Here is a 20,303-nt window from a genome sequence, read left to right on the forward strand (position 1 = left end):
GTAATTAACGTGGCACTGCAACACCTAAGACACACATGCCTTGGAAACAGCATTTACCCACCTTGGAAGCAAAACCATGTTCTGTTTCGTTGGCAAGACTGTTGATGAACTCCTGTGTAACTCCCTGTCCCCCAGTGACAGCAGGGGAGCCCACACGGCCCTGCTGAATTAAAACATGCTTAATTAAAGGAAGCGTGAGGCACCGGCCCTTGCCCTGGCCAGTGTTGGTGCATTACCAGTGGTACCAAATCCTGTTTCCAAGCTCTCTGTGAGACCCCGCAGTGTCCCCGCTAGCCGTTCGCTGTGTTAGTGGTACCGTTATAGTGTCAGTGACTTGTCAGGCAGACCAGTGTGTGCAGGTACAGACCGTAACTAAATATAACCTTATGGGCTCATGGTTAGAGAATTGCTAGATCCCTCGGTGTAACGCCTGTAGTATCTTCCTCGAGGTTTGAGTATTCTTAACATCAGTCTTCATCCTTCTTTCACCTGCTTTTTCTCCCTGTGGATTCACTGTGGTAGACAGTAGCTGCTTTCCTCGTATCTATCCACACCAAGTCTTAAAAGCATGCCTGAATTTTGCTGTGAATTCGTGCCATGCCAGCTGCTACCCTCATGCTGTTCCTGCAAGCTGTTTAATATATCCTCTGTTCTAGAGATCTCCAGAAGCCCAGCAGCTAACTCAAGCTTGCAGAGGGCAGGACTGTGCTGCTCTCAGGCTAGCGTGCCAAAAGCTTCTACATAGTGTTAGCATTGAATTTGGGTGTAAAGAAGAGAATCTGAACAATCCTGTAGCTTTCCTGGAGATTTATTCTACAAGGTCATCTTGCTCCAGGAGGTTCTGTTGTGACAACACAGATATTTCTCATTGCTGAAGTTAAACACATTGTGAGGGGTTTTTTGTTTTTATGAACTTATAGTTTAAGCACATCAAGAGTATTTGAAAGCAAGATGTTAATTGGAAATTGTTCCCAACATTTTAAGCTATTCCTAGGAAGATGGAAGCTTTGCTTAACTGATACTTAGCAAAAACATCTCCCCCCAACTGCATGCTTCTAAATCTCATACAGATTAAGTCACGTCTGTGAGCAGTTGGATTTTACTCGCTGTTTTGCCAAGGCACTTTGTAAGATGAGTTTCTTGTCAGGCAAATTGCAGGTAGCTACACAACAGCACTGGGAATTAGTTCATACTACAACAGTAACAGTTACTGCATTTTTTCCATCACCCAGCCATTCTTTACTGGGGTATCAATACCCATCTCTCTCCCCAGCCAGCACTGTCCCCTCCAAGCACATATGGCTGGCTCTTTCTTTGTTCTGCCTGCTGCAGCTATGAGATCATTTAAACAGAATTAAACCAACTGCAGTCATTGTCTATTCATTAGTAAAATCACATCATTACTTATGTGGAATCAGTATTTCTCTCTATAAAAGCTACTGTATATATTTGCAGACTTCCTTTCCGCCTTGTTTTCCTGAAGCGCAGCAGATGGATGTAGCTCCACTCTGTTTTATTCATAGTACTTTCCTAGATTGCATTTTGAAGCTGTGTGTCAGAAGACCCTCCCCGCCACCAGTGAGGCTCAGAAAAGACCTTCACTGTATCGACTTGAAACCCAAGTTCAGCTGCCTGTATTTTGTTGCAATACGCATTTAAACCTCAGATTCTTTACAAGTTTTAATAACAAACTGATACCAAATGTGGTTTGCAGATTTCAGTTTTTTGCAGATACCTCCGTATAAGCAGACCGCTTCAAAGAGTTGCAGTTGTCACTAATCTTACGTGCATTGTAGTATAAAGTGGACTGTGTATGAAAATAAGTTAAAAATGTTTACAACTTTTGTATATATATAAATATATAAAAAATATCTTTTGAGAGAATGTGTGATTATGTATTTTCAGTGTCTGTGTACCAACTGCAACTTATTTTCAATAAAGAGTTTAAAATGAAAAGAAGCGGCCTGAAAAAATTTGGTAACACTTTATTTAACCAGGTGAACACAGGGAACAAGGGAACTGCATCAGTTCAGAGATAGATCAGAGATCAATCACCTCGAGGAAACTTACAGCAGCACTTCGAGTTCTCAACCTGCCAGGCGGGAACTACGGATCTGCTAATACAGAAGAAATTAACTGAAAATAACGGGAAGACATAAAAACTCCTGGAGAGTATATGCATTTTGTTTCCTCTGAATTTTACAAACCAAAGGAACATACAGGGGGGAAAAAAAAAAGTTGACGTAGATCCATTGCTGACTGGATGTGGCATGGGCAGGTGGCATCGAAAGTGAAGCACCCAAGTGCCAGCACAGTCAGGTCTGTTGTGGGTCGTGGTAGTGTCACGGGCATCAGGCCCGGCTCTGCTCGAGAGGAACCCGACTCGAAGCAGGAACATGGAAGCATTACTAATTGCAATATATTCATGCATTTTATAAACAGCCATGCAGCCAATCCTCCCCTCCCCACTTCAGGGCATGCAGTCTGGCCCCTGTGCTGTATACAACACGCTTAGGTATTCAAAACAGCCTTAATTATTTGGAAAAGAAACCAAAAGCACTTTGCAGCCTGACAGCAAGCAAAAAATAAGTAAGTATAAGGCAAGAAAAAATTTCTGTAGCCAGGACTAGCTCTTTAGTAATAGTCTGAGCTCGTGTTCATATAAATGCTTATATAAAAGCAGTATTTTATCACTTAAAAATTACATAAATTAACTTCAACATGTTAAAATAACTAAACCTGGTCTGCAAGGATGGGCAAGAATCAGACACTTATAGCCGTGAAAGTGCACTGCAGGGAGGTCTCGTCACTCCATCGCATCAGAGCTGCTGCTGGAGGAGTCACTTCAAACGAGGAACAGATTCAACTCCCATTTCCTAGAGGTGGAATTTATAGATGACAAGCAACAGAAGCAAAGCTACTGCAGACCGATATCACCAAGGGAGGTACAGGATGTAAACACTCCATACAGTCTGAACAAATTATCCTTGTTAGTGTAGACCACTGTAAACAGATAAATGCACTTAAAGGCACTGCAGATAAACATGGTCAGTGATCAGCAGCATTTAATGTCCCAATACGCTGTTGCTTGGAACTACCACCATTAATACATCCAAGAACTTAGAAACATGGCAGTCATTAAATAAAATTACTGTGAAGTGTGCTTTACAGGAAGTAAAGCTTTAACATTATGATTCTACATGCAGTGCTACAAAATAAGTTTCTTTAAAGAACATGTTACATAAAAGGTCAGAGGCAACTTCAAACCTCAGGTTCAACTCATGACACCGATCAGTCCAATTCTTCAAGTAGTAGAATTAACTCAGTTTTCAAACAGGAATATTCTTTGCTGCAGCCCAATATTTATAGACACACAACTGAAACGGTCTCATTCACTGGTGAGTAGGATCTTTTCCTTTTAGTAGGATCTTTTCCTTTTCGGCATCTTTGCACCCCTGACTACTTCGATTTCCATGGTCACAGAAATAGCACACAAATCAGAATATACGGGAAGCCACTGCTGCTTCCATTCATTTCAGTGACAAAATCTCCCCCCACCCCCCCACAAAAGAAAGAAAAAACCCAAACCAGATGCATATTCCACTACTGTGTCCCCTGTCAGTCGTCAGATCAGAAAGCATTTTCTCAGCTATTGCGTTACAGGAGAAAGGTGGCCCCCACCTGCCCACCCTGCGATTTTGCCCTAATTCTACTCAGGCATTTTGGAAGCTCAAACTTTGGGTGTTAATTAGCTACGGTGCAGTCCAGTGATCCCTTTGCACATTATTTATGAACAGCACTGAGAGGGCTCTCTAACAGTTACCTGCATATGAGTACTCAGCTGGCAGTGGCTCTCAGCCACACTACACTGTCAAACCTCATTCCAAAAAGTGCATATTCATAGACAAACTCTTTTATTGGTCTTCAGAAAAGCTAACTTATGATTCTACTGATTGCTTGTAAAGAAGGGAACTCCTCATCCTCAATATGCAAAGCTTTATGGGTGACAATGTCCTGCTGAGTTAGTACTTGCTTACATGTTGGGCAGATGCAGCAGTCAAGATCAGAGTTGGAGTCCGTTTGCCAAACGTGCTTTTTGTTCTTTTTGGACTTGTTTGAACTTTGCTTTTCTTTGATTCTGAAATCATTGTGAGCAGAAAGCAGTTCTTGTTGCTTAACTGTGTCCGGCAACAACACCAACAACTCATTAAAAATTTTCTTGAAATTATCCCCAAGCAGTTCTCGGCAACTTTTGTAATACTGTGCTGCAGAAATCAGCCCCTTCAGTGAAAAGAAAATTGGAACAGTTAGGAATTTAAAAAGAAAAAGAAAAAAGTCCCATTCATCTAAAAATGGACTCACTTCTTCCCAGGCCACATCATTCTCACTGCTTTTTTTTGCTACCTTAGCACTACAAAAGAGCTACGGTGAAGCACAGAGGAAAAGAAAACCTGTGCAGTCCACCCACTAATACCAAATAGTGACAGACGCACAGTATGAACTGAACAGAGAGGAAATTTCAGGAACAGGAAGGTTCTTGCCCACTCACCTGTCTGAATTGCCCAGAATGAGTTTTAAACTTGTTGAACTTGGACTCATCGCTTTGGAGAAATTCTTTAATGGATTGTATTAGCTGAATGTTCCTTTGCTGGAAGTTCTCAGGTATCAAGTATGACCCATGACAAGATTTTGGCCTGCATTTGGGGGAGGGAAAAATAAAAGAAAGAAGGAATTTGATACTGCTTCATGTTATAAAAAGATATACATGATCTGGCTATTCTTTTCTATAGGATGCATTCCCTCCTGCAGTAATGCAGTGGGAGTAATCCTGTGGGATTACTGCATCAGATTCCAGCTTTACCTAGACAGAACACATGAAATTCAAATTTAACGTAGCCTTGACTAGTGATTTTGTAAGAAAGGTTCACTGAAAAGGCATGACAACAGACCATGCCATGAATAAAGCAGAATGGATTAATACAGACATCTGTATTAAACTTCCAAAAATTTTTCCCTTCCCAGTTTTTTATAATCTCAGCTCTCTAGCCCAGAAGGGCTCAGCCAGAGACCAGCTACTAGAAAGATCCAAGCAATGAAGGCAGGCATTTAGGGGTTGTCAAGAAAAGCAATCTGCAGCACCTTGCTTCTAGGAGTCAGACAATCAACTGAAAGATTAAAGAAATATGTTGTAGCTGTTGTAGAACTGTTTCCAAACAAATCTAGAAAATAGAAGGCTGTGCTGCCAATCCACATGTTTTCATTTCCTCAGACTTGCATCCAAGCAATGCTTGTCCCTGTTTTCACAGGAGTCTCCTGACTGGCCGTGGGACTCCACAGCAGGATCGTTATGTGGCTGGTCTCTGGTGCAGCACCTGCTTACAATAATCCCCTCAGAATATTTCATGCTTCATCTGAAGGCTCTATGACATACCTGAGACACAACGTGTGAAGTAACTCTAACTCAAAGGACTTTTACTTACTCTTTCAAAGACGTAGTGACGGGTTCAGAGATATTGGTGGCTGGAATAACAGCAAAACCTGGAGGGGGTTTACTAACAGGCACGGACAGTCCTGGAGGCGGAGGAGGACTCTTTAATAGCACCACAGTGTTAAAGCCTAAACGAAAGCAGAAATGGGCAGGCAATTAGAGCACATATCTGTGGCACCCACATACCACCATCTGTAATTAACACCAATGGTCTGATGTACTCTCAGAAGCACCAGGAAGTTACAAGTCAACAGTCCAGGCCACTACATCAGAATAAACCTAAAGAAATTAAAGAGGTGGAGATCCAGCCTACAGTCAGGTCAAGAAGCACTTCAGAGTGGCTGATGTTACTCCACAGAGTACTAAACTATTGAGTTAATTTTTCACAAGGCACTAATCAAAAAAAACACAAACCCAACCCCACTCAAACTCCTGATGGTAAAACACGTTATTAAAACAAATGGAAATCACTCCAGAAGCCACAACAGAACTAGGCATCGCATGTTCTAGTGTACTTCACCTACAATTATCCACAGAGCAGCACAGAACAAAGCAGCTATGCAAGTCATCTCCTAATGCGATGCCACTTTCATTAAAACCACTGCAGGTCACATTCGTTGCTACGCTGCTCCAGTTTTACAGGATTATGGCACCACTAAAAGTAAGGGCACTGCATCTCTGCGAATGCAGAACAATTGACCAAGGAAGCCAACTGACAAGTATCAGCAGGTACAGATCACAGCTAAAGAGGGACTTCCTTCGTCCATGGGAGCTTCCAGACACACTTTTGTGCTCATTAGAAAGACAGTGACATGTAAAGACTGGCTGCTCATCTGTGAGGCTCCCCCAAAAATACAGACACCTGCATCAGACTTGTTTTACAGAGGACATTCAGGACTGTCTGTGTTTCCCAAGCTGCCTTTTAATTTCAGCCATGTTTCTCCAAGCTACAGCCAAGTAAAGCTGACTGTGCCCTGTAGTGCTTACCTGGTGGTGGTGGCATTCGAGCTGATCCTGAGCTCCCAAGTGCTGGGAAGTCTTCCTGAGGTAAAGGGCATTGGTTAGTCACTGTGGGCTTTTTAAGGCCAGGGGGCTCTTTGGGTGTACTACAGATTGCTAATGATTTTTCTGAATGACCATTCATGACAGTTGTGGATCTGTCAGGGGCGTGAAGAGCAGAGGATGCGTTTGGTGTCTGCTCTGCTTCTGGCAGCTTTTCAATGGATGATTTGGGAAACGCTGTCTCCTGAAACTGGTGTGGGGATGATGGTCTCTGCTTCTCAACCCCCATCCTCTTTTTCTTGCTCACTTTTGTAAAAGTTTGTGAGGTAGAAGCTGCCAGCAAGGATGAGACATCAAACATCGTTGGTGTGTTTCTGATCTCCTGCGTTGTCAAGCCACTACCATTGTCTTCATCATCCGACTGACAGAGTTTATTGCTCTTCTTACTTCCTTTAGTGCTACTCAAGGAGGATGTTTTCTTGGCTATCTGATTTACACACGGGCTACCAATGGCTTTGACCACATTTTTACTGGAACCATTGTTCCACGCAGATGTGATGTTAGTTATTGTTTTACTGTTAGGCCTCATTTTTGACACGAGAGCTGGAAAATCCTCCTCTTGAAAAGCTGTTTTCTTTGCAGTTGCTGTGTACGTCAAAGACATCCCAGAAGAGATCGTAGGTGCTGCAGAGGATGACAAGCTTGGGAAATCTTCTTCTTTAAGCTTAACCGCTGCTAGCTGAGCAGAGCTGTGAGAAAGGACAAGCACACATAGTTACAGCAGCAGGGCAGAGGCAGCAGGACTCCACCAAGCAGAACAAGCTGCATACCTGACTGCAGTCTTCCTCAAACTTATCACTTAGGGTGGTACAGCATGCATAATTTAACAGAATGTAACTCCCTCAGGCTTATAAACCATGCCTAGAACGAGTCTCCTCAAAGCAGTCACACCAGCCTTGCTGTGTTATCAGTACTGTCTTAGTACACCTTACCCTGACCAGCAGGCCATACACACAACATTCAGAAGTGCATTCTAGCTGCCACATCCTGCAGAGATTCTATTTGAATTACCACCCATTTAAGGATAGGATGAATTTTAAAACCCATAGCATATGGCTCCCTCAAGATAAGCTACTGAATTAAAGAAGTGTCTGGAATTAATACTGAGAACTTCCCTGCAATTGCAGCACTAACAAAAAAATAAAATCAAGCCATGAACTGAAGCAACAGCCTCTGCTGTTCATGCAGGCGACCAAGACAGAAACAGTCTGAAGCAGAAGAGGAACTGGGGAAGGGGAGCACTTGAAGCCTAAGTGATCTGTAAAATCATTTTCTACAGAAACAGAACCCACATAAGTTTCTACATCAGCTCTCAACACTGCAGCCTTGAACAAACTTACCCTTGTAGAGGTCCCACTGCTGAACCAATTGCTGGAAAGTCATCTTGGCTTAAAGCACCGTTAGCAGCTGCTTCTTTTGGAGTTTTGACAAAAAGAGCAAAGAAATATTTCAACTGAAATCCATTCATTTCAGAGGGAAGCTATCACTGAACATGACAGCAGTATTAACAAGTTTCATTTTCAGCAGCTGATGATGTCATTAACTGACATTCCAAAAAGGAAATTTTAGGTCCATGCATCACTATTTCCTTCAATTAACCACATTCACCATTATGTCACCAGGTACTGGCTTTAGCATGCGGACAATTCATGATACTTATTATGAGCAAAACATTGGCTGGTAAGATGCCTGTGAGGATATCCTGTAGAGACTAAGATGTCAGTGCCCCCAGCTGCCTGCTCCACACTTCTCCCTGAGGCTAGCACTCAACTGCCCGCACAGGGTTAGGATTCTGAGTATGCTGATGCTTCATTTGGAAAGCTGCTCCTCTGAGCTTTCCTCACACCTCTGCTGCACAGGTGCCCAGACTGCTCAGCAATCAGCTCCTGGGCAGTTATTTTACATTGAAACATAAATCACTTCCAACTTGCATTTGCCTTAAAATGCAGTGCTGTGGACTGCAGCAGTTCAAGGACAGATTGGTAACAGCTTTGACACACGCAGCAAAAGCTGGGCTAGCAGCAGGAGGAGATAACCTTGCCTCCCATCCCCAGCTGAGCTGTACCCATTAACCAACCAGAGCTCTCAGCAGCACTCAGCTCATTATGAAAGCATACAAACTAAGGGGGAATCCTGTTGTAGGAGCAATAAGGCAGTGAAAAAGGGATCTAAAGCAACAGTAATATCAAAACAACAGCATCGTCTTTATTTGCCCCTAAACCTAATTCGGAACAATTAGAAGTTTGCTTTGACCAGTTACAGACTTTTACTAGGAGCAACTTTTTCCCAAAAAAGGGAACACTGAGCTTAAGCACCACAACAAATCAGTTTTTGCACACTAGAGTAGGAAACGTCAGCCTGAGATGATAGTTGTGGATAGAGCACCATATATACTGTTGTATGTTGATTGTGTTTGGTATTTATACCCTGCTCCATTTTAAGTATAACCTGCTGCAAGAACCCCAACCCGCTCAGTCACATTTCAATGCAAACAGTTGTTAGATTAAGATTCTGCACAGCTCTTCCCATATCCCCCAGCTTTTGAGAACAGTGCATGGCAATTCACACTTCTGCCAGCCCGATCTCCTGAACCATCATATCTCCCTGCAGCTGCAGAACATGTTCAGCACTAACCTGGAGTTTCATTTGAAGACTTTGGCACGCGTTTGGAGCTGGATCCTTCTGAATCCCTCAGGTCCTCCTTTTTACCTCTACTGCTGCTGTCCTCTTTGTCTTCTACCCGTTTTTTTTCCTCCTGACGTTTTGCTGCTACAGATGCCCTGACTGCCGCCGCAACGTCTCTGTCTTCTTCTTCCCTACAGGACAGGGCAGATTTTCTTGGTCAAACAGCAAGGATTAGTGAGCACATTTGTCTCACTCCAGCTCTCACCTCTCTGGTGTCAGGTCTGTTGACAGTCCCTGGCCTTGTGCTGCCACCTGCTGAGAAGGCTGAAACAAACCCACTGCTCGGATACACCCTGACACCAGCTGGTAAGATGGGCAACACTTAACCCCTGGATTTGCAAATTCTACATGGTGATAACAATCCAGGACAGGAGAAACCAACTGGAGTGAACTGGGAGAGACAGTACCAAAGATGCATGGGGACACCTCTCTCACATTTTCAGATGTATGAACGTCTTATTTGTAGGCCGAAGTAATTCTTTGAAACATGGCTTGTCATGAACTCTCAACACATGCACAATCCACATGCGACACCAACACATAAAGTGTTTAGAGATGGACTTTTTCCCCTGGTGAAATTACCAGTAATGAACCAGCTGACTTTCCAGGGAGAAAAAGAAGAAAAATAGATGTGCAGTATGTATAAAGCACTCAGGTCTTGTGTGAATGAATAGACATATAAATGCAAACTTTCATTTCAATACTTAACCCTCTTCTTTTTCCAAAGCATTCAGTCTGGCCACACAGAGATCTGTTTGTTCAATGAAAAGCATGGTCCTTAGAACATGAACTTCATGATTACCCAGACCAAAAAGTCCATTAAACCTGCAAAGACTTATCACTTCAGAAAAGCCAATTTTACAAGTTGGCACAAAAACAGTTGCTGAAATTAATTTAGGACTCTGATATTAGTTAACCCACACATTGAAGATTACAGCGTTCATTTTCTTTGGCAAGTCCAGAACGCTTAAACTTCACACAGAACAGCTACACTTTCATCAAACACATGCAGGCTTAGACTGAAAATTAATTTTGCTCTCAACTAAGGATTCACTATGAAAGTTTCCAAAGTTTGTACCCACTTCCTTCCTGCTGGTCTACCAAAAGCCTCTTAATAACTAAGTAAGAAACAGCATCAAGCAGCAATAAAATCCAAAAAATGTTTTGCCACTCACCTCTTATACCTCCAGCTGCCTCTTCTGTTTTGCTGACTTCCTCGGCCACCCAATCTGCCTGACCTTCCTTGCCTGTTGTACCTGTCCACTTCCTCATAGTCCTCTCCACCTATAACACCTGAACAGGAGGGAGGGTTGATCATTCTTAAAGTTATTTCTCTAATCTGGGCATCACACTATGCCTGAAAAGGAGCAAAAAATACACTAGTACAAATAAACCTATCATGATTTCCTTCTGATGATTAAGTAGTATGTAGCCTCCAGGACTGCTACATTAATGGTTGGACTTGATCTTAAGAGTCTTTTCCAACCTAAATGATTCTGTGACTGAAATATATTTTGCAGTATATAGATTCCACATATTTAAACCTGCAGTGTGAGTTTCGAGTAATCTCATTTTTATGCAGATTTCTCTAAATAAAATAAAAGTATGCATCTCAATCTCAGCACACCAAAGTGGATATGTTCCTCTGGTCTCATGCTCCTTGTTCATCACTATTTCATATTAACTGTAATATAAGCAATTTGTGTAATTACTCGTTGGAGAAGTTTAGTTTCACTAAAATTATTTATCATCACTATTATCGACACATGGAGGAAAAAAAATCAGAGTAATTTAGGAAGGGAAAGACCTCTGGTGGTCATCTGCTCCATCTCCTTGCTCACAGCAGGGCAGACTCTGAAATTACATGAGGTTGCTCAGGGCCCTGTCACACTTACCTTCCGTCCTCCTCTGGTGCCTAGGAGCATAGGTAAACTGGAGGTCTATCTGCCGGTTCTGCCTGGCCTCAGCCCTGTTCTTGCTGTGACAGGCTGTTTTGTGCGCTTTATAATCTATTTCTGTGCGGAAAGCGTGGGTAAACTGTTCTGTACTGCACCGCCCCTCTTCGCAAAGGAAGTGCTTTTCGCGGAAGTGTTCACGAAGGTATTCATAATCGCTGGAAAGAGAGAAGAGGCTGAGCTGCAACTTTCCCAACACATTTTACTAATGGTATATGTTTATTCTTCACTCCATCTTTCAAAGAAAGAACCAACTGCCTAGGCTTGTCTTTATCTCCAGGCAAGTTTTCCAACTGAAACCATTTCTGTGCAGTCTACGCATACACCTTAATGCACAATCCCAGACATTAACCTGAAACTACTGGATACTTGTCATACCACACTGCATGCAAGGCATGTTTCATAAAAGAAAATTGCCTTTATCTGCTTTGCACATAAATGTTGGAATATTAGAGTTAACACACTACACTGCTGCAGACACCTGCCTGTCATGCTCCAAAATGTAACTTAACACCCAACATTAACATTGATGAGGATGACTTTAAAGCACAAATAGACAGAAAGTAGTTTCTGCAGCTATTGGTTTAAGAACAAGAGAGCCTACAGCCAGTCTGCTCACACATTCTTGCCCTCTGTTTTCAAGCACTCCTCTTACAAAAACTCAAAGCAGATCGAAACAATTTCTCTAAAAATTTAAGCTACAGAAAGAGAAATTAAACTTTCACAAACCTGTAGTATTCCTGAGCACCATCAGAGTCACAGAAGTGACAAAAATAATGATCTCGTCTTAGATGTTTCAGTAACTCATCATTATCTAAATAACGCTCGTCACAGAATTTACACAGGGGATGCCCACGATGAGAGGTGTCATCTGGATCTCCATGGATTCGATGGCGAGCAAGGTCCTTACGAGTATACCATTTCCGTTCGTACGTAAAAATCTGAAGAAATACACAAAAAAACTGAGTGAGCTAGGCTCCGCACAACTTACTCACTTGCAGGAGTCAAAAATTTGCTTTAGAAAGGTGCAATGTGACAGACACCTAAAAGTTTCAGTGAATAGGAACCAAAATTCAAGAGACTGAATGAAATTACATCTCATTTGTATTTCACTCACCTCAAACACTGGAAACAGATCTAATTCACTTTTCCTTTCACAAGTGTGTGTATTAACATAATATAACAAACTTTTAAACCTCTATTGGAAAAAAAAACTACTTTTTTTATGAAAGTACAGTATTTTGCATGCTAACTCAAAAAAGTGGAAGTGGCCTGTTTAATGCTCCTCAGACAGCAGCTACCCCAACATAGCTACATACAGATGATACAGTTCAGTGAATAAATTCTGCAGTCTTCTGTCCCTTTTAACAAAAGCTATTTTAGTAGAAAGGGTTCTGAAGATGCCAAAAAGATCAATACACCCTTGAGAACAGAATATCCTTTATTTCTTGCCTCCTCAACAAGGAGGCACAACTTATTCCAGGAAAAGGCACACTTGGCTTAGCTAGGGTTGATTGACCAAAGCTTCTGTGAGTTTAAGAACTTCTTTGCAGCCCATATGGAATCTTCCTCTGAAATAAAAATGTGCCTGCAGTATTCTGAAATCAAAAGCCAACAAGTTCTACTATAGTTTGTGATGTCTTTAGGAGAGATGATGATGAAACAAGCTTTAGTGATGGCTGCTTAGGCTAGAGGTGGAAACACCTCTTAACCAGAGTTCAAAGGACACTGCAACCAAAAGAAGTTGTGTTGGCCTCTCCAGCTCACCTCCCTTGAATTAGGGCAACCACAGAAAAGAGAATCAAATTAGTTCAGTGAAAGCTAACCCTGCAAAAAAGATGCATTGGTATTCATTCATCTCAGCCCTGACCACTTCTGGATCTTGTCCCTTTTGGCAATAACCTACAGTTCAACTGGCATAAACCAGCTGTGACACCACCATATAAATGCATTTCTCTAAGTTGATACTCGATTGGTTTCAGAGAAACCAAACACGTGTACAAAAACACGTGTACCAAGTTCTAACAAAACCTGCTCATGAATTAAATTCCCTCCTACAGCAATACACAATGCTGACGAGTATTAGGCACAGAGGTTAGCAGTCCCAGCACTCATTTAACAGCAGCTGCTGATTTTGTCTGACATGCTATTCAGACACAGGAAAACACACCAGCTCCGGGGAAAGGTGGAAAAGGTGGAATTCTGACTTTCAGACTGAAAAAAGCTTTGCCTGACTGGCATAAAAACAGCTGTTCTATGGGAAATTTGGGTGGGTTAAGCAAAAAGGACAGTGATGGTGATAGTAAGATGTGTAGCTTTAAGACCCAGAACAGGCAGACAACTCAGCTTTCCAGTAACTGCTTTATCTTTACCAGGTTGTAAAACACATTTTAAAACAGCCTCGGTCATTTTGTTCGTGTGTACATCAAACATGGTGGACCTCAATTGCAGACAACAGTTAAATTTCATTTTCCAATCAAATCAACAAGATACAGGAAATTTGCTCTGAACAAATAAACAAGATAATGAAATATAATTATAGTTCATTAAACCAGCAAGATGGACTCTCATCCTGTACATGAGTCAACTGTAAATGCTATGATGTCTCTGGTCTCAGAGAGAAATCCATCCGGCCCTGATACATTCTGCCTGGCAGAATTCTAAACTGGCACCAACACTTTCTCAGTTACAGTTTGTAAAGTCATCACAAGCCTTAATAGATATCAAATCTCTAGTTACAGCTGTAGTGCCTACAGCTCAGGCTTAACTTCCTATCAGGCAGTTAGGGTTTGTTATTTACACACTGTGGGGGAGGAGCTAACCTCAGAAGGTTATTAACGTGGTTGGGTTTAATTTAAAACATAATCCATTCAGAACCTTCAGGCCTCTTTCATTAATCAGTTTATGAAAGAACACAGAGTTGAAAGGAAGCAACTGACCTAGCTGCAGGCAGACAGAAGAAATTTAAAAAGCAAATTGGTGCTGTTCAGCCACCCCCTTCTTCCCACCTCCCCAGGTATTGTTGCAGGTCATGTAAGGACTCAGCCCTCCTTCCCACGTCAGGACACAGAACTAGCTCACCTTTAAGTGTTTAACACAGAGCTTGCAACAGAAGAGTTCATGCTGCTTTCTCATGTGCTGTTCCAGATCTGCAAACGTGTTGAACGGCTTCAGATCCGGACACAAGAAGCACTCATGCTGCAGCAACTTCCTAAGGGACAAAGAAAGATTTACTAAATATTATCCTCTCAGCAACCCGCTACCTTTATCAAAACCAAATGTTCTGTCAGTAGCAGAATTCTGCATTTTTATAGCTCCCCCAGCAACTTGCAATGAGGTTAGTGTCCTGCTCACTCCAAGAATACTTTGTCATCTGTCAGGAACAGGACAGAACCGAATTACTGTAGGAAAGGAGCTGAACAGTTGCTGTCTAAGAAATCCACGTGCCAATGGTGCACTGCTAGTGTACTAGAACATGTCCGTGCAACAACCCCCAGCTTACTGAAGGTTCAGCTGATGCATGCAAGGTTCACACCCAGTTTAATTACGCTTTCTACTGCAGAAACCAAAGTATATGATGGGGGGCATAAAAAAAAAAATGTAATAGAAAAGGAAGAAAAGAAGCAACTCCAATGCTTCCCAACCAGAGCTGAAGGCAGAGCACTGGCCTCAGCAGGAGACCCCACTCACATGCACTTGATTTCTGCCCCCCGAGTGGCAATCTCAGCAGCTCTCCAGCAATCAGATCATCAAAAGCAATTCCCAGAGCTGGCGTATAATTAATCAGAATGTTTCCAACTGCTTCTGCTCGCTAAAGCCCATTGCCCAATTCCATAAATTGGAAGTCACACAAAATTATAAACTTATCAGCAAGGCTACATTTTTAGCCCCAGTCAGGTTAGATTAGATAAAACATGTGACTCTCCAAGAAAAAGGTACCACTGCCTACGTGGTTTCACCTGTTTTTGTTTGTCTTTCCTTTTAAGTGGTCTTAAACTTAAAGCTTCCTAATAAACGTGCTATGAAAAGTATTTTTAGAACACGATGCTGATGCCACATTTTTACCCTGTTTTTTTTTTTGTTTGTTTGTTTGTTTTGTTTGTTTGTTTTTACTTCACCCTTTTTCTCTCCCATTTAGGACTAACACCTTTGCAGGAAGAAGAGGATGCTCTTCTTTTCATCTGATGTAGCATACAAATGATTTTGAGTAGTCCTTATGCAACACAGGAATAAATAACATTACCATAGTAATTTTGCCTTTACTAATTTACAGGCCATACAAGGAATTAAAAGCCTTCCAGCAAGTTTGCTGTTGGTAAAGAAGCAAAAAGCAACTTTTCTTGACAGAGCAACAGTCCTGTACTATGCTTCTGTAAATCCAGTGCTCCAGGGCTTGAGGAGCTGCTCTCTTTGGTGACCATGGCACTGAGAGCTCATGCCAACCGTGCCGCTCCAGCTCCTCATCCCACCAAAGGCTCCGGCGCTGCGGGGTGATTAACACAGGCAGCACGGCAGCCACCATTTCCATAAACCAAAACCACACTGCTGTTAACGCACGCGTTTCCGGCCACGTAAGGCAGATAAGAATATGTGTTTTAGGGACACGTTACAGAAAGGAATTCTGGTGCTTACCTGTACAGAGCATAAACCTCTGCATCCATAAAATAAATGTCATACTTCTTCTCATGTTGCAGCTGGCTAAGTGCTATCGTTGAGAAGGACGTGAGCTTCCGTCCGAAGACAACCTACGGGCAACACAACGCAGGAATCAGACAGAGAACACGTGGGCTGCACAGCCTTCAGGATTACAGAGCAGCTCCTCAGCACAAACTTTGTCAGGGATCTCATTGTAGCCTAAGGCTTGGACAACACGCCCCGAGCTGTGCCAGGCCCAGCTGCTTGTCACCACCAGCTGCTGTCCCCACGACTGTCAGCAAAGCAGCGTGACAGCTGCTTATCAGCCTCCAGCAGGAGCACCAGGCAGAGGAGGGTGGGACTAGCCTGGTCTTTGGATTTTGAACTGGATTAGGAAACTCTTTTATGATGCTTTGCTACCACAACCATGCTGAGAGTAAACATCTGCCAGCAATTCAACCCATTCTGCAGCGAGTGTCTGTCCAGAGCCCCGCACTCAGCTGCCTCCTGGCAGGAGACCACCCAGACTTAGTGAGAAATGATGGTACTCAGAGTCCGACTGGGAAACTTCAGCTGCTTCTTTCCTTTCTCACCAGGAAAGTGAGAAACGGAACGCTGCCTCCCTTCCCAAAGTATCTGTCCCCCTTCTAAGGGAACTGGTTTGCTCCCAGTGACCACCCTGCACCCTGGGCAGCACAGCGCAGCCACCCGTAGTGCTGTGTCCTTCCTGAGAAGTCTCGTGCCCTCAGTGTGCTACAGCACACCCCCACTTTGGGAAGTGCTGGTGGGGCAGCAATATTGATGGAATTACTGGCTGGAATTACCTGCAGCAGCTCGGGAAGGCTAAGACACAAATATGCTAATCGTCCTGAGTCGTCACAGCAAATACAATAACTCTGGAAATACCTGCAGCCTTCATAAAAGCATTCCATTAGATACTACACGTGTAGTTCAGTCATGTTAAGTCACTCCTTTATCCCTCTCGTGCTGAAATACCTCAGAGCAAGCTGTGTGCGTGTTCTTGCTTAAAGCTTTCTTTACAGCCAGGCTACTATTAAGTTAACCAAAGTGCTTTTTATATATACACAGGCACACACACACCTCTCTGGAATACCAAGCTTAAAATAAAGAGAACACAAGTCTAAGTTTGTTGGATAAATGCCTAACTTCAGCTATTTAAAAAAATAGTTTCAGTAAAGTTCTACAGACATTTCACCTCAGCCTGAAGCGCATTTTGGAATAGAGGAATGGGTCGAGAAAAGCAGATTTTATCACAGGAGTTCAACGTAACATGAAGTAAACACACCGACTGATCCTCCACGCCTGATCCAAGTACATGTCAGGGTTGCTTTCCAGGTCAAGTAATCCTTCCTAGCACAGCAATTAGGCACCACTGAGAGCACACATTACCATAACGAGTATATCCTGCTTTCCCCTCCATGTGTTCCCTGGTGCCAGCCATCTTTGGAGCTGTTTCCATTTCCTTTGGATGTGTCCCTTACCAGTCCAACCTACACTGATCAGCACAGCACCAGCTGAGGTCTGGTGGAGCTGCCCTCGCCTCTTCTAATTCCACACACACCACGCAAACGAAGAGACCCTGCTTTATGTCCTACTTATACAAACAGTTCATTCGAGGACAGTCTTGATGTGGTTCACACCCCCCAGAATCTTTTTTCTTTCCTTGGGGCAGACGGGTGCACATGGAGCAGCATTACAGCTGTGCTTAAAGATGAGGGGAAAAAGAGCCCAGCCATTAGAGGAAGGACCTCTTGGGCAACTCTAACAGAAGGATGGCTTTTAACAGGTAACAAATGAGAGAAAAAGATAGCTTACTGCACCAAAGTTCAGGCCACATAACAGCGATTATTACAAACCTGGGAAGATCTCAAGGTTAACAGGCCATCTGTGACCCTAAGACAAGCAGCGTTAAGGCACAAGAGCAACACCACAGTTGGCTTCTTCCTAATACAGGACAAGCAGAGCAGCAGCTCCCCAGAGCTGCTGTCAGAGACAAAAATCACTTTTTAAATCTCTTATCTTTCTCCATACATAGGCTACTCATGTGCTACTGAGGTCAGCTTAAAAAAACACATCAACATGTCCGGCCTCCACGAAGCCTGAGGATCTTGAGCAAGCAGTTTAAGACCTTCAATCCCTCCAAACTATTTGAACAATATGAAAAAAGTTGCCAAATAACCAGAATTAGTGGGGGGAAGAGGGGTGTCCCCTTTTGCCACAGGGGAGAGGAAGAGCTCCCCGGTAGACTTATTTTACTCCATTTCCTAAACCACACAACGCTAGTAACAATTCTTTTCTTCTAAAAACTTTCTTTTTTTTCCTCAAACCCTTTTCTTCTAAAACCTTTTCTTCCTTCACATCAGTCCAAACCGGAGCACTTGTTCCTGCCAACACCCCCAAACAAAGTTTCCTCCCCCAATCCCTGCTGGCACCAGCCCCCCCACCCCACCCCCCAAATGCTCGGGGCCGCTTCCCCAGACCCCTACCGGGGGTCCCCGTGCCACGACCCCTCCCCGGGGAAGCAGAAGCAGCACGGAGTGTGGGGGGGGGGCAGCACACGGCGCACCCCCACCCACAGCAGCACCCGCAGGGGAACGGCACAGGCCGGCCGGGCGCGGGGCAAGCCCGGAGCCCCCCCCTAAACCCCCATAACCCCGGCTGGGGGCAGCGGCCGGCCCCGAGCCCTCAGCCCCGTGCCCTGGGCCCGGCGGCGGTGCGGACCTGGCGCAGCTCCTCACGGCACACGGCGCAGTACCGCACACCGCACAGCGCCCGCATCCGCACGGAGCAGCGGTAGCAGATGGGGTGGTCGCAGCGGCCCAGCGCCACCACGTCGAGCTCCCCGCAGCACAGCACGCACGGCCCCTCCGCGCCGCAGCCCGAGCACGAAGCCGAAGCCGAAGCCGAAGCAGCCGGGCCCGGCCCTGAGGCCGCCATGGCGGCGCCGACCCCGCCGCGGCCTAGGCCCCGCTCCGCCTAGCAACCGCCTCCTGCACCACCGAGACGCGGCCTAGAGCGCCGCCACGCCGCGCGACGCTCTGCCCGGCGGACGACCATAGAGAGGAGCGCCCGCCTCTCCTCCACCCGCCCATTAGCCAACGTGGGCGGCCCGCGGGGCCACGCCCCCTCGACGTCACGCGCTTCCGCCAGCTCTGACCATAGAGAGGGAAGGCAGAGCGGCGCTCGCCGTGCCCTCACAGGTCCGCTCTAGCCGCCTCTCGCTGCTCCGCACCGCCACCGGGGCCTCGGCTCCCCGCGGCCGGGGGCAGCGCCGTGAGAGGCCTCGGCCGGGCCCTGTCACACGGCCGGTGGCGCATTAGTGGCGCAAAAACACCACAAAAACAAGCGAAAAACGTTAAATAAAGGAGCTGAAACACTATAGGAAATGATAAATGCGCGCACCAACGCAGCTCCCGGCACGGCTCCGGGGCCCGGGGGCTGTGGCGGTGCCGCAGCCGGGAGGGGGAGCCCCAGGAGCGCGGGGAGCGGCCGCGTCCCTGTGGCAGGAGGCTGGGGAAGCAGAGTTTGTGCTGTTTGTGTACAGCAGGGGCACCCTCACGGTGTTCTACAACTTTTATTTATCCTGGATTCCCACAAAAAGACCTGTCCGGGGTCGCTGTGCTTTCCACTTGTAAAAAATCAGATGGATTCCTCTCAAACGCAGCGATTCAGCCGCTGGTTCTGCCCAAACAGCTCTCCAGAAACGCCCAGGGCCGTGGCGTGAGGCACTGGCACTGCCACATCACCGCCTGTGTCAGCAGCCGGGCACCGAGTCACCCCGATGAGCAAACATCCCTGCGGGCCTGGCCCCTGAGTCAAGGGCTGCCACTGCCCCAAAAGTGACAAAATGGCCCCGGCCGCCCGGCCTCCTCCCGTGACTCGCGGAGCTGGGGCCAGAGGGCGGCTGAGGAATGGTTCCGGAACACGCCATGCCTCAGGGAAGCTGGTCAATGGTGGTGGCTCAAATTACTTGGTGGCCCAACGTGATAACTCTTAAAACATCCCAAAATAAAGTCAGTTTTCCAGCAAGGGAAATGGTAACGAGCCACGTTAAATCACACATTACAATGTACCACAAATTCTTACAACCTGCTCTTGTGCAACACTGCTTGCTGGAAGACTGGACGAGGAGCACTTCCATCATTCAGATCTGCTTTCTTTTCACTGAATTCCTTGTCATTTGAGTTAAAAGAGGGTCTTCATTCCCGTGATGCATAAACAATTATTTTAGGACAAAAAACACCACTAGTTCGTTAAAATGTGTCGTGATGTTATTTAGTCCAAAACCATCAGCATTTAAGAACATCTGCAGTAGAATAAATAAAGTAATAGGTTGGATAAGTATTTTGGAAAACAGATAAACTAAGTAATTCAATATCTGGGGTTGCTGGATACAACAGGTAATATTTACTTTCTCCCCAAGAGACCCATTTATCACACTTCAAAGTAGAGAGTAG

At 44.8% G+C, this 20,303-nt stretch overlaps 1 protein-coding gene across 3 annotated transcripts; it reads right to left on the minus strand.

Annotated features, from left to right (window-relative positions):
- Positions 1–1,968: 1,968 nt before the first annotated feature.
- ZNF598 (zinc finger protein 598, E3 ubiquitin ligase) lies at positions 1,969–18,907 on the minus strand. 3 transcript variants are annotated; one of them, XM_027468849.3, is made up of 13 exons: positions 18,568–18,907; positions 15,823–15,935; positions 14,272–14,401; positions 11,920–12,131; positions 11,131–11,348; positions 10,411–10,528; positions 9,945–9,986; positions 9,185–9,366; positions 7,891–7,960; positions 6,476–7,239; positions 5,481–5,616; positions 4,550–4,694; positions 1,969–4,281 (listed from the first exon to the last, which is right to left on the minus strand). In XM_027468849.3, the coding sequence occupies exons 1-13, from the start codon at positions 18,781–18,783 to the stop codon at positions 3,934–3,936; spliced, it is 2,694 nt and encodes an 897-aa protein (XP_027324650.2). In that variant the 5' UTR covers positions 18,784–18,907; the 3' UTR covers positions 1,969–3,933. The 3 variants fall into 3 exon arrangements, with proteins under 3 accessions (XP_027324650.2, XP_027324649.2, XP_027324651.2); XM_027468848.3 differs by having other exon boundaries at positions 7,891–7,963; positions 18,568–18,906; XM_027468850.3 differs by lacking the exon at positions 9,945–9,986 and having other exon boundaries at positions 7,891–7,963; positions 18,568–18,904.
- Positions 18,908–20,303: the final 1,396 nt, after the last annotated feature.

The sequence above is a fragment of the Anas platyrhynchos genome, chromosome 15 (assembly GCF_047663525.1).
Source record: "Anas platyrhynchos isolate ZD024472 breed Pekin duck chromosome 15, IASCAAS_PekinDuck_T2T, whole genome shotgun sequence".
Taxonomy (NCBI): domain Eukaryota; kingdom Metazoa; phylum Chordata; class Aves; order Anseriformes; family Anatidae; genus Anas; species Anas platyrhynchos.

Coding starts and splice junctions, on each gene's coding strand:
- ZNF598 (XM_027468848.3), bottom strand. CDS start 18,783: ATGGCGGCCTCAGGGCCGGGCCCGGCTGCTTCGGCTTCGGCTTCGGCT. Junction 14,402..15,822: donor GAGGTTTATGCTCTGTACAG/GTAAGCACCAGA, acceptor TTTGTCCCTTAG/GAAGTTGCTGCAGCATGAGT. Junction 4,695..5,480: donor GTCACTACGTCTTTGAAAGA/GTAAGTAAAAGT, acceptor CCCCAAATGCAG/GCCAAAATCTTGTCATGGGT.